Source organism: Neolamprologus multifasciatus, chromosome 6 (assembly GCF_963576455.1).
Source record: "Neolamprologus multifasciatus chromosome 6, fNeoMul1.2, whole genome shotgun sequence".
In the NCBI taxonomy this organism is placed as follows: Eukaryota; Metazoa; Chordata; class Actinopteri; order Cichliformes; family Cichlidae; genus Neolamprologus; species Neolamprologus multifasciatus.
This window is the reverse complement of record NC_140444.1, coordinates 26,666,942-26,691,166: the sequence shown is the minus strand read 5'-3', so window position 1 is coordinate 26,691,166 and position 24,225 is coordinate 26,666,942. Positions and strand designations below refer to the sequence as shown.

Below are 24,225 nucleotides of genomic sequence, written 5' to 3'. Positions count from 1 at the left end.
TCGCCAAGGGGAAATTCAAATACCTAGGAGCTCATTTTAAAGAAACAATCATCCTTCCAGTCATAACCATAAAATGATTAGATGTGTAAAATAATTTAAGAAATTGTGATAAAAACAGGAGGTGCAGTCCATCCAAGTGGCTTCACTTCCCAGAGAGTGTCCACTGTTGTCCATTATAGGTTTCAGTTTCTTCACCACAGTTTCATACAGGCCTAATGGACATATTTTATCGATTTTGCTGCAAATTTACCAAAAAATTCTCATCATTCGGGAGCCATTTAAATTTTCTCTCTAGCCCAAAACAGTTGAAGAACATGGTATTGTGACTCGTGCATGATAAAATCTTCGTGGAGCTGATTTTTTCTGTCTGTGTTCAGATAGCGTTATCTCATGAATGCCTTGTGCTACCATGATAAACCAAATATTCATGTAAAGCTCATGTTCTCTTCTTTATGAAACCATTTGAATGAGAGTTATGATCATTTAAAGAGCACTTGTAAAAAAATTGAGTCCAGCCTTCTGCCAAGCAGAGAGTTGGCTTTTTCCACCAGCTTATCCAGCCGTCTCAGTGGGAAGAAGAGGCGGTTCTGTCTCTTCCTGTAGAGAGCATTGGTGTTCAGCGACCAGTCCAACTTGCCATCCAATAGGACCTGTCCTTGCCTTGTATGGAGACTGGCAGATGGGATGCTCTAGCTCTACTGAAATCAATCACCATCTCCTTGGTTTTAGTTGTGTTAAGTGGGAGGCAGCTCCTACTGCATCAGTCCCTGAAGGCCTCACCAAGGTTCCTGTATTAGTGCTCTTGTCCACTACTGATTTATGTCACAATAACTGTGTCATCACAGTATTTTTGCATGTATTTAAAGTCCACTGTTTATAGTGTTAACATGAATGGTGCTAAAACAGGCCACTGTGCGCCGTCCCAGAGACACAGTTCACCAGCCTGACGAACTGAGGTCATACTAACAGTTTGTTACCCAGGACATCAGGAAGGGATTCACACCCAACCCCTCCAATATGAGAGGCTGGAGTTTGTCCAAAACACTAGAGAAATCAATACACTAGATTCTCACATGCATCCTGGCTCTCTAGGTGTGTGTAGGTCCTGTGCAGCAGGTAAAGGACTGCATACAATGTGGTCCTGGTGACAAAAACTGGAGGGGTCCTGGACACGAAGCCTAGACTCATGAGGGGGAGGGCCAGACACTCCAGGGTCTTTATAATTTGGTAGGTTAAGGTAATATATTTTTCTCAACTGGTCAATATACTCTGAGCGCCGGTTTGAGAGAGGATGTTTTCCACTATTCCAGGACCACTTTCCTTTGGCTGCTTCAGGCTCCTCTTCAGTTCCCACTCCAGACACCTGAGCTTCTCCTTGTCCTCCTCCTCGAATGCCTGTTTTTTTTTCTAGTTAAGGAGCTTTTTCATGATCCAGGATTTATTTATCTATTGGAAAAGCAGCCACATGTTTCTAACTGGAGCCGCAGCATGCCTACAAAAGCTAATGTAGTCCCTGATGGTGTCCATCCTGCTGTCATTGTCCACATCTATGTTGTTATCCTGTGACTCCAGCAGCACACTCCAGTCTGTGCACTTGAAACACTCCCTAAGACACCCGTTAGCCTCCAGAGACAATTTCTTGAATGAGCGGGTGGTAACAGGCCTGATCTGATCTGACAAGTGGTGGTAAAGCAGAGATATCATTCACATTAGCATCTTAATGCTAATCAGTGCTTGTTTATTCTAACTAAAGAGCTGAAAAATATTTGCTGATTAATTCTACCAACAGTAATAGAACACCAGTCTCTTTTTCTGTGTTATATAATGTTGTAAATAGAACATGTTGATGAGTTTTGGCCTGTTTTAACTGATCATACAGAACAATCCACAGGTGTTTTATTTATTCTGTGATATTTTAAAGAAATATTCACCCATTTTATGCAAAGAGCTGCACTCTGTGTCCCCATCCACCACCTTTACATCTGTGTTTTCCTGTCCTTCTTCCACAGGCTGTAACCGGGAAGAGCTTTGGAGACAAGGACTTCCGCAGTGCGTTGGAGAACGGCATCCTGTTATGCGAGTAAGCCTGTGACCTCCCTTCATATCACTTTTTGATGTCTCAAGCATCACCAACATGCACAAACTCCCATAAGACTCAATAAATCTCGGCCTCTCCTCCTCCTCTACACAGGCTCCTAAGTGCGATCAAACCAGGACTCGTCAAGAAGATCAACAGGCTGCCCACCCCCATCGCTGGGCTGGTAAGGAGATACTCTCCAGTGTGACACTGATCTCTGTAAATCACCTCTGTTCAAGTGATGAACTGACCGGCTGTCGCTGTCTCCTCCAGGATAACCTGTCAGTCTTTCTGCGTGGCTGCGAGGAGTTGGGCCTGAAGGGCGCCCAGCTGTTTGACCCAGGGGACCTGCAGGACACTTCCATACGAGCTAACCTCAAGTAAATGAGTGAATGTGCAAATGTGTGGTTTGTGGTTTTTTTTACAGTAGCAGAGTAACATGCAATAGTAATATTCTTCTCTCTTGTTAGGGACTCGGACTGCAACCGCAAACTAAAGAATGTGAGTTGTTATCATTTTTTTTCTTTCATTAGCTTGAGTGTTAGTCTGTTTGGCATTCATAAATATACCCTAAACCCCCGTGGCTGTGTCTCTCAGGTGCTGAACACAGTGTACTGGTTGGGGAAAGCTGCCAGTGGCTGTGCTTCCTATAGTGGGCCTACTCTAAACCTCAAAGAGTTCGAGGGGCTTCTTGCTCAGATGAAGTTGGTGAGTGAAATCACAGCGAGGTACAGAAAGGGCAGATGGTGTGGGGGATGGACCTGTTAGTTTCCTGTCTTTGTTGGGGTGTCCGAGATGGGAAACAGGAGATGGGTTTGTTTTTGTTACACAACAACACCTGCAGACAGGATATGAAAAATTGTTCAGACTGGATCTGTGGACTCCATTGAATCAAGTCTGTTTAAATAAAATACCCTTTTCTAGTTTTTGCTTCTTAGACTTGACGACCCATAACTGAGCTTCTTCATGCATTGCTCCTGCTTCACACAGTCAACTGCATATTAACCTGAGATACCATTAACTTGAGATCTGTGGACTCAGTGGTGTCTTTTAAAAACAGCTAATCTCATCTTTTTTTTATGTTTTAGCTTTACAAATACAATTTTACTTACTTAATTTACTTAATCTGATGTGTGTGCAGGAGAGCGAGGAAGGAGGGGACAGTTCACAGAAGCGCAGTGTTAGAGACAGCGGTTATGACTGCTGGGACTCTGAGAGGAGTGAGTCCCTTTCTCCACCACGGCACACTCGAGACAACTCCCTAGACAGGTGAGACACATCTGTCAACACTCCTGAACATGCTGTATAATTTGCTGTTGCAGGCACAAGGGTATTTAAAATGGACCTATTATGCTATTCCTAATTTCCTAACGATGGCAGATGCTTATATTAGGCATGGCCAAAGTTTATAATAAAAAGGTCAGTGTATGTATAAGTAATCCCTGCGAGGCTGTTGCTCAGGTTTCAGACTGCTGTCGACATTCATACAGAGTTTTTCGCTTTGTTCCCTTCCCACCAGGTGTTCACACCTTATTTTTAAATGGAGGTGGGGGTATGGATCTAAATATGGACAAAAGTAATGGTCCATCTACACATCACAGATACAAGAGCCGCTCAGCCCGCAGAAACCCATGCCATGAAGCATCCGGCACACAGTTTTTGTTCTGATGTTAGAGTGTATCAGAAAAGAGCACTGCACTGCTTTTATCTTTGCCAGGCCAACTCTGGGCCCCAAGCCTTATGTTTGACACCCCTGGTCTACCCTGATTTGCACAGCTTTTGACCTCCATTTGTGTTCTAACAAGTGTCCCATCAGTGACTTCAGTTACATCATGTCTAATGTATTCTGGTATGTGTCCTTTTGTTCTTGCCAGTCTGGATTCCTTTGGCTCACGCTCGCAGCACAGCCCTTCTCCTGACGTCGTGAATCGAGGAAACAGCGACGGTCAGTTCTGATGAAATGCCTCTGAAGTGGATCCTGTTTTTATATTTTCAGAGAGCTGTTTGCTTCTCACCACTTCTACTGTGTCAAGCCTTTGTTGCTAAGCTGATGGCCTGCAGAGCTCCCAAATGACTCTCAAAGGAAAACTGCAAAAGTGTAGATACCCATATACTCAACTACAGTATTCCTTTAAATACAGATCTGCTCGTCCAGAATTAGACTCACTGCTGTTCGACAGCATGCTGGTTGTTTAACCTTCATATAGTGCGACTGGTCAGACTGGCTGAGGGCAACAGCTGAATATCACAGCCTGTGTGTGTGTGTGCGTGCATGTATGTGTGTGTTTTGGATCCCAGATGCAGCAGCTGTTGGTCTTAGTAGCAGTCTCTAGAGGTTTGGACCTGTGAAAAGACACAGGCTGAGGTTAACATCCTGCCTGTCACACGCCATGTGTGTGTGTGTGTGATGGAGGGAGGGGGTATCGCAGACATCCTGTTTGTGTCTTTTATGTCGACACTATAATGTACCGTATTCTCAGCAGGGTTACAAGAAAAACACTACCCCCAAACCACAAATAGCCTTATTCCCTACATTTCCTTTAGGTCACGGAGGTAGGACTAGAAAGGACTTTGTGATGTTGTTATAAATTGATAAAATGCTTAAAAGTATCTATAATCATCATGTCACAAGTAATAAAAAAATACAGTGTTACTGTTTCTTTGGCAACATTTCGAAAGAACGTTTACACAAAGAATTACCATGTTATCTGTGTCTGAGTGCTTCAGCTGGGTAATGACATCTCATCTGTGGGTGTTTGCACCTGGTATAAATAATTGGTACTAATCTTATTATCTTGATCCTGCACTTATTGTGGTTGTTAATGTGCAAATTAGTTATCTGGAGCCTGTCGAACTTGTTGACAAACAGGATTCATGCTAAAGGGGATTGTCACTCCCTTCAGTCACTTTTTGTGAATGAAGGCTGGTTGGGCTAGTGGGAGATATATTTGCTGTCAGGGCTTTGAGGCAGAAGGCATTCCTTTCTTTGATGTTATTTTCAGTGTTCCGTTGCAGTTTGGTTAGATTTGAGAAATAGCTCTGCTCGAGCAAGTTTAGGAAAAGATGGTTTGCGTTGAAATACATCCTTTTAACAACATTAACCACATCTTAGATTGCAGTCTGGGAGGCAAACTCCTGCTATGTAAGAATCTGATGAGTCTTTTTTAAGCTACCAGGAGGAACCGAAGTGGCCTGTAAAATGTATTGGCTGCATTTAAATGTCGTTTCTCTTCTCCTGATAAGAGTCAACTACAGTGCATCTCAGTATCAGTGAAAACTGGGTCCTGTATGTCTCTATGTGTTATATCGAAGGCCTAATTTGAAGTAACTGCATGACCTTCAGCATTATTTTCTCTGTAATGCTCTGTTGCTCTTTGTTGCCCAGGGCGAGGCAGCGACTCGGAGGCCGATGCCCCCAACAGGAAGCCAGATGTGCGGAAGGACGACATGTTGGCCAGAAGGACTTCCAGCAAAGAAGCAAGAAGTTCTGTCCCCTTTAACCAGTTTCTTCCTAACCGAACCAACGCCACCTCCTACATCCCAACTCCACGGCGAAAACCACATACGGAAGAGAGAGAGCAGCGGAGGTAATGAGCAGCATATTAAAAATAAATTATTTGGCTTTAAATGATTTCCAAAGCAATACAAGTGTCACAGTGGAAAAACAAAAACCGAGGTGAAAAAAAAGGTAAAAACACAAAAAACACAAATGTGCTTTTTTAAATCTTCCTGCCATTCCTCAGTCAACCACAAGCTACTGCAGATCAATGCAAAAAAATTACACTCCTCCACAAAACTTCCAAGACTGTCACTTGGGCACCTGAGAACAATGGGGAAAAACAGGAAGAGGAAGTGATCACCCAGGAAGTGTTGCAGCAGAGGAGGATGCAGAAGCTGCAGAAGGCGGGAATTAAAGTTCTTCCTGCTGTTGTTCGCTACAGCAGGTCAGGGAAGGATGGGCATGAGAACTCCTGCCTCTGCTGTGGTGGAGAAACTGTTTTGTTTACATGCACTAACATGAACTTCTGATGGTAGAAACAGGTGCTCTGGATGAACCTTTGGCTTAGTGATGCTGTCTGCCTGTAACTGTCTTGCTACTTTAAGGAGAATGTTTGTGTGATAGCCCACTGATGTCTGTTGTGACTGTGAACTAACTGATTTGTCATTGCTGGTTTTATGGAGAAGAGACATATAGGAGCAGTTAAGCCATGTCACTTTTTGTTGTGATAGAGGTTTCAGCTGACGGGAATTCTGTGTGGTTGTGTCATGTGTCATTGTGTTTCTAAAACACATAAAGACACACCTGACTACTGACCTGGACTAACAACCGTTTGGGCGCATGTCAATCAAAACCCGCACATTACTATCCTCTGAAACTGCCTCGCTGCACTACCCCTTCTTTAACCCCAGCCCTCCCGAAACGGAGGAAAAGGAACCGAGGTCACCATCACCGAACATCATCCTCCGCCGTGATAACGACTTTTTGAGCTCCCAGAAGTCTGCGTGGGATTCCCCCTCTGACGGGGAAGAGGAATCAGCGGTGCGGAAAGTTCCAGATGTCCGGAAGGATGACTTGGCGTCCAGGCGAGCTCATCGTGGCACAGTCGCACCCAAAGTGCACCAGTTCATCCCTCCTCCTTTATGTACCGATAAAGACAGAGAGCGCTGGGAGGGCATCAGACGAGCCTCGCAGCAAATGCTTCAGGAGAAGGAGATCAGGTTAGCAAAGCGTGGTGTTGTTTTGACTCCATTTCCTCTCGCTCACCTCTAAATGTTCTTCTCACTCTTTGTTTCTTTGCCTGTTGCGGTCACTTGTGGTTTGATGTGTTGCGCTCCACTTTGATGTGTGCCGTGTGATGCTGCTGTACTGGCTCTGTGGTTGGACAGTGAGAAGGAGGCGGTTGCTGACATCATTACACGCAAAGACAACCCCTTCCTAAACTCTCCCTCTTGCCACGAGGAAGAGGAGGATGAGGAGGACGAGGGACACGAGGGGAAGGTTAAAGCGATGCCTAATAAGCAGAAGGACGACCTGGCTCGTAGACGGGCTCAGAGTAGGCCCCTCCCTCACAGGGACGCCTCGGTCAGCTTTGTGTCTTCCTCCATGAGCCAGGCAGATATGCAGAAGTGGGAGAGACTCAGGATGAGTGAACCAAGGTGCCCAAAACACACACAGTCTGTTTCAGCAAACACGCAAGACAATGCATGTAAATGCTGCTGTATGCAAAGTGTGTGATCTTTAAGAGGTGACAAGAGAATGGGTGGTGTGGGTGGGTGTGTTTGTTTCTTGTTTTATTTTAGTCTTCATCAGATCAGCAAACTATTTATTGGTAAGCAGTTCTCATATAAAGAAGTGTTTAATTCCTTTTTTAGCTGAAGCAATATAGATTCAGTTTGTGTCAGCCACTTTAAAACCCCCAGCAGGGTGTGACACAGAAGAGTATCACGTCTGGTGTTTTAATTGTAAATGTTATCAAAAAGGTGGAGGATAATGAAACTGAAAATGAGATGCTTTCTATAGAATTTAAATAAAGTGAATATTCAGCTATCTAAAACCCAAATAACAAAAACATAAGTGCAATTATAACTTTAGAATAAATAATTGTTGTAAAAAAACCCAACACGTACAGCCCGTTAAACAGCCAGAGGAAAATTCAGAGATTTTGTTTCAGACATGATTGTTAAATGAGATAATAAATGATAATAAATGAGATAGGTATGAGTTTTAAAAATAGTTTCAGAGTAGCTTTTTTTCACTTCAGCCTTTTATTGTATAAAATGTTTTGTTAAAAGTTTCAGAGTAGCTTTTTTTCACTTCAGCCTTTTATTGTATAAAATGTTTTGTTACAGTTTATCTTTTATTAGTTTCAGTGTCACTTTGATTATTTTAGTTGATAAGGAGATTTGTCAGGACAGGGCTCGCAAAATCGCTAGCCCGACGTCCCGGGGCTAGCAATTTTTCCAGTCGGGCTACCAAAATCTAACTCAGCCCTGCCCGTCGGGCTATCATAGGAAAATATATGTCAGTGCTTTTGCATTCTTTCGCCAATGTAGCTGAGTAATCATGTCATTGGCATCGATGAGCCACTGTCAATATGTGACATATTGAAATCGCGTTTGAATTTGCGCTTGCTTTTTGCTTTCATTTTCATTTTGCGATCGCGCGAACGGTGTATAGAGAGCGGCAGCACTGATTGGTGAGTGACGATTAATTGCGCACCAATTCCTCTGACATCGTCTTATCACTCATTAGCTTACTATTCAAACGCGACAAGTGAAATCTCTCGCAGCAAGCTTAAACATGTGAGAGGTTGAGTGCGCAAAGAATCGCTGATTATTATGAAAGTACGTGTGTAAAAGCAGCAGGATTTACGCTGGTATTTTAGTTCTGCAGAGCCAAATAAGACAGGTCAGGGTGAAAAAGGGGCAGCCAAAGAAAAGCTGATCACAAAACGGAAAAGATATGACAAATCGAGCCCGTTCTCACTCCCGAGGCGTAACATGGCGACGTTTTGTCACGTCCCGCGGCGTTCCTGAGGAACGCGAAAGGAGACTTTCGGCGTTCTTATGGTACGCGGCGGGTTATGGCTTAAATCCAGTGCAATGACGCTCCCGCGGTAATCAACGTTCCAGCCCTGTATTCCAGCCCTAAACCTAACCTTATCCCTAGCCCTAACCATAACCTTTTTCCTCACCTTAAACAGGACTTAAATGATGTTAAATAGCGTGTTTCTAAGCTATTTGAAGGAAAAGAGCGAACATGTGTAGATTGAGTCCATACGGTTCTCATATTTCCTCATTTTTCCGAGGTCGTCATTTAGGAATGTGGTGGGTAGCCGAAAACGTAATATGTTGACGATTTGTCACTTAGCCTAAAGACTATGAGGCAAAAAGAAAGCGCAGCTTTTTTGGTTTCATGGACAAAAGAATTTCTGTGGCTGGAATATGACGAGCTAAATAACATGATGTTGTGCCAGGTGTGTTGTGAGTTTCATTTGATTTCTGAGTCGACAAGCGCCTTTGTTATTGGGACCAGTCATTTTAAGAAAGACCCCATCAGAACCCATGAGAAATGCAAGAAATGCATTATTGCCCAGTCTGCAGTATCTTTCCCAGAACAAACACCAATTGCAAAAAAAACATACTACAAATAAACCAAGCACAACAAGAACTCCTGAAAAAGCTGTTTAGAACAGTGTGCTATATTGCAAAGAGTGAACTACCATTGGCAGAATTTAGCAGTCTTTGCAAACTTCAAAAAGCAAATGGCCTAGATCTTGGTTCCACTTGCCTCTTACCCGTGACTTCAGTGAAAATTTCAGATTCAGGATCTGACACAGACTGATTCATGTTCTACACAGTTCTTCTTAGTTCATAGAAATTTCTGTTCAATTAGAACCAAGTATTTGAGTTGATGGTTTTAATTTTTATACAGTTGTTGTGATTTGTATTTTAACAATTTTTTTTGATTAATTTTTGTTTCCGTTACAATATTATACTTTAATGTATAATATTGTAAAGGAAACCAAACGTAAAAAAAATTTCTTTTTTTATTCGGGCTACTTAAATTTATTTTGGACTACCAAAAACTGAAGAATGCCTGCCCGAAGGGCTACCAGAGATTTTGAAATTTTGCGAGCCTTGCAGGACAAGAAGTTCAGAACAGGTATTGTAGTACAAACCTTGTGTTGTAGACGTCATAGTCTCAATAAGCATATGTAACAAAGCCTCCTCTGAAGACATATTTCTATAATATTATTTTTTTTGGCACAATAGCATTTCTGTTTGTTTTCATTTTTAAAGCATGTTTTTGTTTATTTTGATTTAAGTTTTTAAAAAATTCACACTAAGTTTTAAGTTTTGGTCAACAACAATAACCTTACACCACAGTGGTATCACTAATTCACACAAATTTTACTACACACCTGCGCCACGGCACTATTTGGCTCATTTGTGCTGTTGGCAAAGTGACATATTTAATCACATTAATAAAAGTTTAAAAACATTAGGCGTAGTAGTTTTTTTCAGTGTTTATGCAAGGAAAAAAAAGGGTCCCTTTAGCCTTTTGCTAGGTGGTTGCTAGACAACACGATGACATCATAGTATCTGATATAGATGAAAACCTTCAGGGGCCTAAATGTATCTGTGTACCAAGTTTAGTGGCTCAACTCCTAAGGGTCTAGGAGGAGTTTGCGGACAAACAAGCAAACAGACAGACGTTTGCGTATCATAGTCACATTTATTACATTTACGAACAATTAAATAATCATCAACAATGTGAGCTGTCACTAGTTAAGCCTTTAAATTAAATAAAGTTTGTAGCCCTCCCAACAATCTCTTACTGTTAGATATTTAGAGTAATTTTAAATTACATCTCTCTGGACTTTCCCTTCTTCCCTCGTCTCTGTTGTCCCCCTATGTTCTCGCCTGCTGTTTGTTCTCCTCATCATTGTGCACTTCAGTCCTCTTCAGTCTTCTTTGACAGGACTTGAAAGGGAGCAGGGAATTGGCCGGTGTGTATGAGACCATGTGTGAGACTAAAAAAGAGGCGACTGTTGGCTGCGAGCACTGCTTGGCTTTGTTTTTCTCCGCCTGTGCTGATGTCATTAGATAGGATAAAGACTTTTTTGTGTTCCCAGAGGAGCAGCAGTGAGCAGAAAATGTGACCACCTAGAATAGATCAAATGCTTACTGTGTGTGTGTGTGTCTGTGTGTGTCTGTGTGCGAACATGAGTGTTTGAGTAATTTGGATATAAAATTCCATGCTTTGTCCTCTTTTGTGCATCCATCCTCACTATCTGACTCAACATTTCCATGTAATCCTTCTTTTGTTTTCACAGTCTCATCCTCCGTCTGTAGTTGCTCATTATTTCTTTTCCCCCTGCTTGTGGTGTTGCTGGTGTTGTGTGTGTGTGTGTGTTTGTGGCTGTGGGTCTTAATTTGTGAGACTGTATGTACAGTGATACTAGCCCAGGCCCCGTGTGTCAGGCCTGCCTGGTGAAAAATTATGGAGGTCCCTTCAGCAGATCAGCAAAGGCTGGACGAGGTCAAGGCAAAGTTGTGACCTTTGGGGGCGTGACTGAGATCGAGCAGCCAATAGACACAGTCATGTCGAGTGAAGGCGAGGAGACGGAGTTACTTAGACGACTCCTTTCCAAGGCAACTGTAGCCATGCCTACCATTGGCCTGGGCTCCCAGCTTTCAGAGCGGGAACGCAGGTATGGACGCGGCCAAACAGAGGCAACTTAGTGGTTTGAATTCCAAGTCGCTTGCATTAGTATGGACCGCACCAGGGAAGCTTTTGTGCTGCATCACTTGTTGCATTGCTCCTACTTGAATTTGTATAATAGGTAGTTTGAATGGTCTTTGCTGCAATGTCCTGATTTGCTTGTAGTTTTAATGGGCAAGGAAAGCCTACACACTGACACACACACATGCATGTAGTAAATACTGCAGCAAACGGAGCTTGATAAATCTGCTGGGCAGCTCATACGTCAGCTGTAGGGGTTTTTCCTGGTTCAGAATGAGCCTTTAATAGAAGACCATGTACACAAGCACTATCACATACATGTAGTAAAGTTCCTGTTGCTTATGAGCATGTGATGAATAGAAATGTGCTTAATTAAATGCAGTCACAAAAACGATTTTCCTTTGGCTCTGACTACATTCTCTCTAAGAGGCCGTCAGAATTTGTTATATGCAGGAAAAGCCCTGTCGCAGATATATCCTTAAATCTGATTTATGAAAGCCAAATGATTTAGTTATTAAGAAAAGTCATGGCCTCACTTCATTAATGAGCAAATTTTGACCAGTTTTGTCAGGGTGTTGACTCAGCGATGTCTCATCATGTTTCTCGAACACGTTGAGATGGTCACTTCGAACCTGGAACAAACATTTGCTCACATTCCAGGACTAGAATTTGATGCTCAGTCTATTTTTGTCCCAATTAATTATATTATTATACAGATGTATAATAAAATAGAAAATGAAAATATGAAACAAAGTGTTTTATATTTCATCATCAAGTGAACATCTGTTGATGTTGTGCACTTTTCTGGCCATTAATATCCGAGGGGGAGATTGTCACAATACGTCAGCCAAGAACATACAAATGTACAAGATGATAATAATAATAATAATAATAATAATAATAATAACTAAAACTCCTCTTGAATATCTTAGTTTTGTACCTTTGTCACGTTTTTTTCCCCCTAAATCTTGAATGTTGATATTTTCTTCTCTGGCCTGTGCTCTTGCTGCTGTGCTTTTCTGCATGTCGATGCCTGGGCTTTGTGGCCATATCTGGGTCATCTGCAGGTGCACATGACCTCTTTTTTGCTGCTGTAGTTTGAGCCTTTATGCAATACTCCAACAGGCAGGTAGTTGGAGCCGACCCCAATCAAACTACCACTCCCTCTGATGACCTCCCACCCTGGACCACCAAGGCCGCTCCCACTCCCGCTGAGATTGATGCCCGCCTGGCTCAATATGAGGGGAGAACAGAGGAAGAGGAGGAGGAGGAAGAAGAAGAGGGCAGAGTCCCAGATCTTCAGAAAGACGACATGATGGCAAGGAGGACGGGAGTTTTCCATAAACAAATCACCTCTACAGTGACTTACAACCGCTTCCTACCTCTGCCTGCCTCCAAACGCTGCACACAGGGGGAGGTAACCACAGACGCTGCTCCGCAGAACAAGAAGAAAGTGCAGGCAGACAGGAGCAAGAAACTGGACGTCAGGTGGGCTGAGCTGTGATCTGGAGTGTGTCTAACAGGGTGCAGATGCAACTAACAAGCTCGGGTGTTGTTTGCATCATAAAAGAAGTTCTAAAACTTGGTGTTTAGTTCTTTCAGTTAAAAGACTTTTTGTCACAGAGTGGAGCACCAGCAGCCCATGGAAGCACCTCAACAGCAGGTCGAGACAACAGTGATCCGATCAGCGTCTCAGGGAGAGTGGGAATACGGTGATTATGAGGATGAGTGTGGTGAAAATGTGCCTGCGCCTGACCCAGAGAAAGATGATATGATGGCTCGAAGGACGGGGTCGTTCCAAAAAGCGAGCACAGCTAAAAGAAATCAGTTCCTGCCTGTACCTGGATCAGTGAAGTATAACATCAGTCCAGTGTCTGCTATGAAGCAGCTCCACAGCAGGCCTAAGCTGACAGAAAAGAAGGAGGGTGAAAGGTATTTAATGAAAAGAAATCGTGGCACTTGTGAACTACTGCAACTAACAAAGAGTGTTTACTGGCAAGGATTAAGGTTTAATGATGTTTACTTTACATCTTCAAGTGCTAACATTAGCATGGCCTGGGTGAATTACAGTCCCGACTTGCCTGCGTTGTTGCTGTGAGTGTTTCTGAATGCCTGCAGCGTGGAGTGTGATGTTCATTCATTCATATGAAAGGATTGGTTGACTTTGATTTGCTGCTGTGGTCGGATTCTCGCAGCTCTGTTTCCCACGTGGTTTGGCTCATTTGTGCTTTGGTTGAACTAATGTGGTTGAATGTTTTGTCGTGACATCTAACGTAGGCTTTGTTTGGCGTGACTTTGTTGTGTAAAGGACTGTTGGCTATGAATCACGGCTGAATCACATAAAGGGCTGCTGTTTCAGTCTGAAGAGGTTGAAACTCTTAAAGGTTGGGTCACCCTAATTATGTAAAAAGGTAAACTTGAAAAAGTCTATAAATACTTAATCTGTCTTTGGCAGAGATCTGGCTTTAGGGATGAGAAACACATTTATGAAAATTATAAAAATTCTCCAAATCTATAAAACTGCCAGAAAGCTTTGCCTATTTATGTAAACTAGTACTTACCCATGCTGCAGTGCTGTTTAGGATTTTCATGCTGTTGGCAAACCAATATACTTCATCACTCTAAGAGAGTGTGATTACTTATAGTAATTAGTCCATTTTTGGGTCCCCAGTAATGCTCAGATCCTTCTAGTCCATTGTTAGGTGGTTGCCATGCAACATGATGGCATTATAATATATCATATATCTCATAATATGTCACATTCATTTTTTGTGAACAAAAATAGAATCTTAATAAAGTGAAATGATGCAAAAGTATCATTTTACAAGAAGATATAACATGTAGTAGCAAGATTTACCTGTGTGCCATGTTCAATATCCAGTTAAATTACCATCATTACAAATAATTACCTAAATCTTCTGCATCATCCTCTAAATATATTGTTCTGGTAGTCTGGTTGTTTTGTTGATAATGACATTTGTATCATTGTACAATTTCCAATAAAGAAAGATGCTTTCAGGTGTTACTTAGGGGGTCTCTACAGCAGGTAGCTCCGCATATTTCATCTGGCAGATTTTTACACCAATGACGTAATGCCTTTCTGAACACAACCCCAAAGGGATTTGTGTCTTCCAGAATGAAACTAGGGATCTTTTTCTTCTTAGGTTAATATGTAAACTAAGCCACATCATTATGGAGCCACTATAATCTGCTCAGTTCAGTTTTTCAACTGCAGAGAACTGCAGCAATCCTCTATAAGCAAGCACTTGGCAACCGTATGAAGGAAGAACACCCCTTTAACAGCAAGAGACTTGGTAGCTACTACAGAGAGCATCTAGTGTAATACAGTGTGACTTTAAAATGAATCAGTGAGCTGTTTTAGTTAGTTCATCGCCCCCTGATGAAACAGTCTAAAAACTCACACTCCACCTTCTTGGTTCAACAGCAAAGTTGAACTTACAGTAGATCAGATGAAAAGTTGACAAGAAAAGCATTATTATGTCGTTTGGGTGACCTGACTCTTTAAGCACTGTCTAACCATCCCCACTCAGTGATCTCATAGCAGGCTGTAACAGACCCAGAGTGGATCAGCTTTCAGTCTTCAGTGATGCAGTTTTAATTCCCCCTATAAGCATATTTTCTGTTAATATTGGCCTTGTCACTGGGTTGCTGTTCCAGCAGTATTGTTGCTGTGGCAGCAGAGTCACAGGCCCTGCCCTCCAAAGCTCCAACCAGTCCCACGTTTGCAGTGCTGAGAGAAAGGCGTGAGGAAAAGGAGGAAAAGGAAGAAAGCGGAGGTGCGATGGTCCCTAATACCTCTGCCACAGTTACTGCTGAACCCCTCTTTTCTCCATCACTCGTGCCTGCACCCAGTCCTGGTCCTGCACAAGTCTGTAGTGTAAAGTCAGGGCTGGAAAAGCAGAAAGTGGAGGAGAGAGTTGAGGAAAAAGCTGAGGTGGAGGAGAGAAAGAAGGATGTAAATGACAAACCTCGAAAGAAACCCTTCTGGCTGGAGGACGACGAGCTTCCTCCAATGATGTGAGATGTGTTAAGCTTTTTGTGCATGTGTTATCACTCCCCCTCCCAGATTTGATGAATGGGATCGTTGCTCTGCTTTTCTAGCAGGTTTTATTTGTTATGATTTTGTTCAGATGTGCAAAGCAAAACATTTCCCTCTGTTAGCGATTCACACGTTAAATTGCTAGCTTTGAAAAATATTGTGTGCATTTAGGGCGCCTGCAAACCCCGCTCCTACCCATACCCTCACCTGCTCTTTCCTCTCATTTACTTGCTGTTTTAGGATGAGCCGACGTGTTGCTTTTATGTCTGAGGACACAGAGTAAGTGTTTATCTGTGAATCTGGATGAGCACATGCATGATAACAATATGGACACACTACACATGCCACAGTTCATGAGTAGAATCCAAAAATATGCTCACAATAATGTGCTTTGATACGTTTTAATTCATCAATAGCGTCAGGCTTTTGGTTTCCATTGATTGCTTTTACATATGAAACTACACATCAACATAGACTCCTTCATCAGATTGTACTACATTGCAAACTTGAATGACTGTGTTTCTTAGCTTATGTTCATAGACTGTATATAAAAGATGGACACAGCCACTGTGCCACACTCACTGGTTAGTATGGTTAGTTAGTAAGTCCCATATGCTTGGAGATGAGCATTTTTGCCAAACACTATCTTCATGTTTCAAAACTGTACTCAATGAGGAAGAAGTAGATCTGGCTGAGAAGCTGGGTTTATACCAGCTTCTCAGTCTACCAAGGCCCATAACACACTTGAAACCAGGAAGTGAGCCCATAAATTCATCAGGAAAGGTCACGAAGAAACGAAGCACAGCCGTTTTCTATTTTACTGTGTACAACTGGAAGCCTCTTTTTCCATCCACAGCAGTCGCTGGTGTTAACAGGAGTGCAGGTTTTAAACCTAGAAGCCATGTCCATCTTTTATATACAGTCTGTGGTTGTGTTTGCTCAGTTTATTAGCTGGTTCGTGATTAGTTTAGTTAGTGCTAATGTTACTGTGTTGAGGCAACACATACACAACTAATATACAGAAAGATGGATTTTATTACATTTTTTCTATCATGCTGTATTTGTTTTTTTTTTTTCATGTATAAATAATATATTCATCCTTGAACCAAAAGAACCCAGATCCAGAATAGGACATATGGACATTATCCAGACTTTAAAAAGAAAGGTTGTTACCGTGAACAATATTTAAAAAAACAAACAAAAAAAACCAACCATTTATTTCTAACTTCTGTCAAAGTAGCAAAGAAGGTTAAGGAGGGCAGTTTGTATTCTTAGTGGACAGTTGTTGGTTGTGCATGTCTTTCTCTGTGTTTGTGTATATTTATAGAAAAAAATCACAGTTGCATTTATTTTCAAGACTTTTTTTCCTGTTTTTGATGCTTTTTTTTATCATGGACTATGTGTTGTTTTAGACTAGTGCTTGGGTGTTATTTTAGGCTCTGTGTTATACACACGTTGATGTCACTAAATGCAAATAATAGATTAAATTTGCTGAAGGGGTTTTCCAGAGCCAAATAAGGCAAAATGATTAACTGTGGCGTTTTAGGGATTTATCTAAAGTAACACTATAGCTTTCGTTTTTCTAGGAGTGTGAGTATGGGTGACATGCTTAATGAGGAGGAGGAGGGACACTTACCGTCGCTGAGCCAATCGCGACATGAACACATGCACGAGCAATACAACAACTTTCTGGAGGATGAGGACCACTGGCAAGATGTGAGAAATGTGAGGAAGCATTTAGGGTGCATTGGGAAAAATAAGAACCACATATTAATGATGTGAACTTGTGACAGGACCTGGCTCGCTGGAAGAATCGCCGCCGCAGCGCGTCACAAGATCTGATCAGAAAGGAGGAGGAGAGGAAGAGAATAGAAAAGAGGATGAAGGGGGAGGGACGTGACGGCAATAAGAGGAAGAGCATTAAGACTTATAAAGAGATCGTGGAGGAGAAGTAAGGATTATACAGAGACCATTTTTCTTGCTTTCCTTACAAACATACATTATTTAGTGTCGTGACAGTATTTCTACCTTTGGACAAATGCTTTGTGTTGCTGCTCTTTTTAGGGAGCGCAGAGAAGCAGATCTGTGTGAAGCCTACAGAAGCGCAGCGACTCCAGAGGAGGCAGCCTTGGTATTGCAGCGCTATGCTCTCCGCTTCACCATCAGTGATGCAGTACTGGACAGCCTAAAACTACCCAGATCCACCTCCACACCCAAAAACGAACTAAATGAGCTGGACAAAGAGCAGAAGCCAGAATCACCTGTTAATAACGCTGAGATGTCAGAGGCTCTGCGCCAACCAGAATCACATGTAGTTACAAATCAGGAGCACATGAAATCTGAAGAGATAGAGACAGACACAGCAGATCAGCAAGAAAAATTAGCCACCAGCCCTCTAACACCAAGCAGTCCAACCAGTCCTCTGTCCACAGTCACAGACTCACAGAGTGTGTCACCTCAGTCTCTGGAGTTTAATGAACCCCAGACACAACTAATGGAGTCTCCGACTGCGCAACAGGCTGCGATCACAGGAGATCCACAGCCTCAGACAAAACACATTTCACCTCAGAGTGCGCAAGGGCAGCCTCACCCCACACAGTCGGCAAACGCTCTCCCCTCCCCACCATCTGTGTCCTCCAGGCCCATCCCCCTGCTGGCAGCCAAACCCTACTGCCAGCCTGGGGCCGTCCTCCCTGGGCACAAACCTATTAAGGTAATGACTCAGATCCATCAGGATTGTCTGATAGCTGGTGCCTGTGTTGTTTGTAGCTTTTAGGGTTAAGGGTTAAGTTTTATTATTTTCCTCTTGCTCATCAAAACCTTTTGTAATAGTCTTCATGAAAAAAATTATAACATCTCAGCTTCTCACTGGAGAAGAACTTTTAGAATAATCATTAATTAATTAATTTTTAACCTTAATTTTCTGAAAATATCATGGGCGACTTTTTTATTAGTATTATTTTTTAAAGTATTCATTATGAAGATTTAAACACTAATGAAAATGTAAAACTGTATGTATTTTCCCATCCATATAGTCTGGGTAAAAACAAGGCTAAAATATCCCTGTAGTCCTGATGTTTGTTTACATGTAAATAACACTAAATTTTGCCAATAGTAATTAAAGCCTTCACATGGCTAAATGGTTAATGCTTAGATTAGATATTGCAATGCAAGTGTAAGCAAATATCAGTTTCGGTAAGAATGAAAACAAAAGTGGACCCAGCAGCAGACATGGGAAGCAAAATGTGAAAACTAAAGCTGAGCTTTATGCATTTTTTATTAAGCAAGAAAAGGTGAAATGAAAAATGTATAAGCCCACCCCAAAATAATTGAAAAGTAGGGAAAGGGAACGGAGGCAGCAGGCAGTCAGACTACAGAGACAAATAGGTGAACAGAGGGAAATGACAGGAGGGAACGGGACACAGGTGTGTGCAGAAAGCAGGCAGAAACAACATGTGAAAACAGGAGGTAAACACAAGAGACACATAACAAAAAACAAGTAGATGAAAGTGTTTGCACGCATAGACATGGCTGAGGGAGTCAAAGGCAGGAGAACACTGAGGAGACGTCAATAACAGAAGCAAGACAAGGACCAAAAGCTCGATAAACGCAAGAATCAAAAACTTCACAAGCAGCAGAACAGCATTGATAACAAAACAGAAACAAATCTCAATAATATTAAACAAGAACCCAAAACGGAGAAACAACACAAAAGCCCCATCAGTGTCAAAGCTGTGTGACTTTTCCTGTCATACAATAATTGGAGTCTTGTGTAAAAACAGATCATCATAAGCAGCAATTTTTTTATTATTAACGAATAATGTGTCTTGATGAACACACTAGCCCTTACATATGCTTTTATGCTACATTATAAGTTTTATAAACCATTTCTTAAACCCTGCAGCACCAAATGTGTCATATTCAATACATGGGTTTTTGAGCCCTAAAGCAAAAGTTGCAAAAATGATACAAATTGAAACTTATCAGAAGGTTCAATACGCACTTTCTGACAGTTGGTGAACATGGTTTAGGCTTTACAGGGTTAAAGTTTGTACAGTTTTAGTAAATGCCAAATAGGTTGGCTATAGTTATTCATCGCCTTTCTCTGCTTTCCTCTCACAAGGACGGGTTGGTACGAGTGAATGGAGAGGAGACGGAGGAGCTAACTGTTTCCACTCCACCTACCTCCCCTCAGCACTCACCACAGGAGACCAAAGATGTTTTATCCAAAGAGGTGGAGAAAGATGCTCCACCTGTGGAGGCTGTTAAAAGTGCAGAGACTGCAGAGCATCAGCCTACGGAGTCAGAGAAGTCAACGCCGTCTTCAGGCTCTGCCATCAGCTCCCTGATCGAAGGTCGAAACTGTATCATCACAACAACTATTGTGACAGAGCTTACGCAGAAGGTTGTGGAGCCGCTTCACACAGACACCCAAAACGACGGAGAGGTAATGCTACAAGTGACATATTAAAAGATGCTTCCTATTTGTCCTATTTAGCAAAAATACCACACAAAAACTTTCATTCTGCTACAGTCATTTCTTCCAGTGATGGATCTCCCTTGTAAAGCAAAAGTATAGTTTAAAGAAGATCACGTTATTGAACAATTACATTAACATAAAACAGCAGCTGCATAGGGTGTAAAGAGAAAATTCATCAGAGTAGTCTTGAGCAATAGTTCTCCACGGTTTCTGAAGGTCTTTTAAAAAAATTTTATTGGTCATTATAGAAAGTTGCACAAGGCCCAGTATGAGAGAAATAAGTATTTAGAACTATGAATCATGCAAAGCCACTCAAGCAGGGTTAATTAAGTTTTCATTAATTATTTGTCCTGCCTTTTTATTACCACTGGATATTTTATAAATATAGTTGAATATTCACCCCACATATTCACAGGTTGAGACCACTGGCTTGTTTGAGAAACCAGAGGATGAAAAAAATACTCCACCATCTTCCACACCCAGCAGCATGGAAGAATATTCTCCCACCGTCTCGGGTAAAACTGCATTTCAAACAAATCCTTCACAGCATAGCCGTCCCGTTTCATTTCTCTAATATTCTGCTTGCGTTTGTCTCGTTCCACAGAAGGACTTGAGGAGAGCAGTGTGACCGTGAGTATCTCTGAGCAGCTCCAGCTCCTCCTTTCTGTTTCTCCTTCATTCTTTAATATGATCCTGTCCTGACCTTTCGTCTCCAGTGGTCACTGTAGTCGCTGTAGTCAGACTTGTCCTCTCACCTTTCCTCTCTTTCTGTCCTTTTGGTGGGTATACATGTGTGTGTCTGTGGTTGTTGGTCGGGTCTGGGTAGATTGAGACCCCCATGTTGAACTTGGCTAAACGTGTTAATCACTGGGTCTGGGACCCCAATGAGGAGCGTAAGCGCTTGGAAAGGTGGCAACAGGAGCAGGAGCGCCTCCTAAAGGTACTGCAGTGTAATGATGTGTATGTGCACAAATGCCTTGCAGAAAACAGACTGCACGCGATGTAATGGACACGTGTGTAAATGTTGTGTGTGTGTGTGTCACATGTGTTTTCTGAGCATTCAGAAATTAACATGAACGTGTTTCACTTCAGGAGCAATACCAGCGAGAACAAGAGAAGCTGATGAAGGAATGGGAGAAAGCACAGCTCGAGGTGGAAGAGGAGGAGAGGAAGCACAATGAAGAGGTGCAAACATCTAGACAGACTCAGTTTAAGCTAAAACAAACAAACATGTGTGCTGGTTCTGCACGTCCTATTTTTCATCTTTGATTTTTCGTTTTCTCTGTGCTTCTTCCAGGAAAGACGGATTCTGGAGGAGACCGTCACACCCCTCAATCCCACCGGCCTGTTAAACCAGGTGTCAGGACAGACAGCGACAACCTCACCTGGTACAGAAAACGACAACACAAAGGGAAAAAATGTTCCTCTGCAGCACAATGGCCAAAAAATCTCTACAGGGAATGAAGATCAGCATGCATCAAAGCTGCATTTCTTCCAGGGTGAGCATGAAGTACTTACATTTCTGGACATAACCGACGAAGCGTGCAGAGGGAAAACACAAACATCTGAAGAAGTTGGATCAAAGAAGCTTTAGCCTCCAAAGGACAAAGTTTATAATGAGAACAGTTTAAGCATTCTTTAGAGTTTATCATACTATGTTATTCATTTTTATAGATTCTGGGGCTGATGTTGAACCTTCAAAGAAACAGGAATTGTGGAAAACAGCCTCTCTGGACCGCAATACTCAGCTGAACCAGGGACAGGTTGTTAAAAGGTACACCAGGTGGCTGTATATGCCTGTATCTACACCCTTGTGTTATTTTAATTACAGTTGTTTACTTATTGGATTGAATTCTGGCAGCAGCAGTTCGCACTTTCGCTCTCTCTGGAGAGCCCTGTGACAAAATGGCAACCTCTCCTGATCTCACCCCATGCCAGCTGAGATAGACTGACCCTGAACTGGATAAGGGGGATAAGAGAACTGGATGTTAAAGTTTTAAGAACAAACAGCTAGAATTATTACATGACTGTGTTTTATTTTAGTTATTGTAAGCAAACACTTTGAACAGTGGATCCTGGGTTAGAGATTCAGAGATAACTTCATAAATCATAAAATATAATACAATGTAGGTTAAAATGCACTGAACATAAAAAAAACCACCCAATTATAAACCTATACATACATGTCTGGTGTTAATATTCAATTGTCAGAAGATTTAAGTCGTTTCTTTTGTTTGTTTGTTTGTTTTTTGGGGGGGTTGCTAGCATGGCACATATCTTTCAGCTGTGTATGTGAATATTTTTCTTTTTTTAACCTCAGATCTGGATCTCATGATGGTGTTACAAGTGAACAACAGTCCTCCTCTCCAAAGCCTCAGCCTCCCTCACCCAACAGGTGATGATGCTAGCACACATATGCACCAATGAATACCTGAAATATTACCACAGATCAGCGGATTGAAGATCCATTAATGTGGGGAAAGCAGAGTTTGTATCTGACTAACTGTTCCCATGCTCTCTTTTTTGTGTAGGTGTGTTAGTGGAAAGAGACTGTGCACTGGTTGTTCTCAGCCTCTGGGAAAAGGCGCTGCTATGATCATAGATACGCTGGGACTGTTTTTCCACATGCACTGTTTCAAGGTTAGCACGCTCATGCAGAATAATTAGATGACTTTATTAGATACGCAGAGAACACCTGAGCACATCTACACCCACCAGCCACTTTATTAGGTACACCTGTTCACCTGCTTCTAAAAACGAATACCTATTCAACCAGTCACATGGCAGACGCTCAGTGTAGACATGGTCAAGATGGCCTGCTTATGTTCAAAGTGAGCATCAGAATGTGGATGAATGTAGTTTAAGTGACTTTGAAGGTGGCCTGGTAGCCAACACTAACTCAAATAACCACTTGTTACAACCAAGTATGAAAAAAGAGCATGTCTGAACACACAACATGTCTGATTGGAAGCAAAAGACCACTCCAGAGCCACTCCTGTCAGCTAAGAAACCTTAGACACAATTTGCTCTTTTAGTCATAATTGGACATTAGAAAACTGGAAAAACATTTCCTGGTTTTATGAGTCTCGATATCTGCTGCAACATTAAGACATGAGAGCATGGATCTATCCTGCTGGGTTGTGTAGTGATGCAGGGGATATTTTCTTGTCACACTTTGAGCCCCTTAGTGCCAACTGAGTATCATTTCAACATCACAAACTATCTAAATATTGTTGCTCAGTATTGTTGCTGACTATGTCCATCTCTTTATGACCACAGTGTACCAGTCTTTAATGACTAGAGTAGCACACCATATCCCAAAGCTGAAATAACCTCAAACTGAGCATCATCTCATCTTCACTGCCTACCTGACAATTTTTGCTGACCATCTCCATTCTTTTATGGCCACAGTGTACCCATCTTCTGTTGGCTACTTCCAGCAGGATCACACACCGAATCACAAAGCTCAAATACTCTCAAACTGGTCATTTAACACGACAGTGAGGTCACTGTACTCAAGTGGCCTCCAGAGCCACCAGATCTCAATACAACAGAGCACCTTGCCAAAGTGGTGGGACAATTTCAAAGAGAGAAACATTTGCAAAAATGCAAATTGCAAAATTTGTACAGCTGAAAAATCTGCAGCAACTGTGTGATACTCTGATGAATGTTTCCAGCACCTTGTTGAATCTATGACAACTGATGGCTTAAGAAGCATTTCTGAAAGGAAAAATAAGGGGTGGGCAAGGGGGTCCAATCTGTTAGGTATACATAATAAAGTGGGTGAGTTTATATCACAATTATGTCCAAGGAAGAGAACACATAAAAAAATTGATGCACAACAGGAGTAAAAATGAGAGTTTTCAACATGAAGACAGTCCTGTGTGTACATAATGTTAATTGCCGTATTTCCAAACGCAGTGTGGACTGTGTGGTGTACAGCTTGGTGACGCCACTGCAGGGACTGACGTACGGATTCGTAAGGGAATGCTGAGCTGCCACGAGTGCTACATTGCATCTCGGGGTGAGAAGACACGCACACCCACACAAACGGACTGCATCCTGTCCTCCACACAGATGGCATACAAAACACATACCTAGCCTGTGTGATGTCACCCGTTGGTTTGTGGGCTCCATTTTGACTTCAGCTTTTTGACTGCTAACATCTTTTTTTTGTTTATCGGATTTTTGTAATGTCTGTGGTGTCTGAGTAACTTCTATAGTATGAGTATATACAGACAGCAGTGAAAAGAAGACATCGTTTCTGTCTTTATTTCACATACCAAACATTTTAGATAGTACAAACCTTTTCAGTGTAAACTTATTATATGACTGTAAATGTCTATTTCTGTTTGCAG

At 42.1% G+C, this 24,225-nt stretch overlaps 1 protein-coding gene across 8 annotated transcripts in view; it reads left to right on the top strand.

Moving 5' to 3' along the window:
* The window catches only part of LOC146517129 (LIM and calponin homology domains-containing protein 1-like), a 32,775-nt gene that overhangs the window by 7,560 nt on the left and 990 nt on the right, over positions 1–24,225 (top strand). Inside the window, exons 2-30 of one of the 8 annotated variants that reach the window (XM_085161860.1) lie at positions 2,010–2,080; positions 2,192–2,261; positions 2,351–2,457; positions 2,548–2,578; positions 2,675–2,785; positions 3,219–3,346; positions 3,952–4,022; positions 5,463–5,664; positions 5,821–6,021; positions 6,488–6,796; positions 6,965–7,234; positions 11,038–11,295; positions 12,453–12,815; positions 12,951–13,259; positions 15,009–15,365; positions 15,628–15,666; positions 16,974–17,112; positions 17,181–17,338; positions 17,452–18,100; positions 19,511–19,834; positions 20,283–20,382; positions 20,472–20,497; positions 20,694–20,807; positions 20,960–21,052; positions 21,165–21,366; positions 21,542–21,641; positions 22,188–22,262; positions 22,399–22,507; positions 23,789–23,891. In XM_085161860.1, the coding sequence (XP_085017986.1) occupies positions 2,010–2,080; positions 2,192–2,261; positions 2,351–2,457; positions 2,548–2,578; positions 2,675–2,785; positions 3,219–3,346; positions 3,952–4,022; positions 5,463–5,664; positions 5,821–6,021; positions 6,488–6,796; positions 6,965–7,234; positions 11,038–11,295; positions 12,453–12,815; positions 12,951–13,259; positions 15,009–15,365; positions 15,628–15,666; positions 16,974–17,112; positions 17,181–17,338; positions 17,452–18,100; positions 19,511–19,834; positions 20,283–20,382; positions 20,472–20,497; positions 20,694–20,807; positions 20,960–21,052; positions 21,165–21,366; positions 21,542–21,641; positions 22,188–22,262; positions 22,399–22,507; positions 23,789–23,891 (5,089 nt within the window). Of the gene's footprint in view, positions 1–2,009; positions 2,081–2,191; positions 2,262–2,350; positions 2,458–2,547; positions 2,579–2,674; positions 2,786–3,218; positions 3,347–3,951; positions 4,023–5,462; positions 5,665–5,820; positions 6,022–6,487; positions 6,797–6,964; positions 7,235–11,037; positions 11,296–12,452; positions 12,816–12,950; positions 13,260–15,005; positions 15,366–15,627; positions 15,667–16,973; positions 17,113–17,180; positions 17,339–17,451; positions 18,101–19,510; positions 19,835–20,282; positions 20,383–20,471; positions 20,498–20,693; positions 20,808–20,959; positions 21,053–21,164; positions 21,367–21,541; positions 21,642–22,187; positions 22,263–22,398; positions 22,508–23,788; positions 23,892–24,225 lie in introns of all 8 variants that reach the window. The other 7 variants (XM_085161859.1, XM_085161861.1, XM_085161863.1 and 4 more) reach the window with 7 other exon arrangements.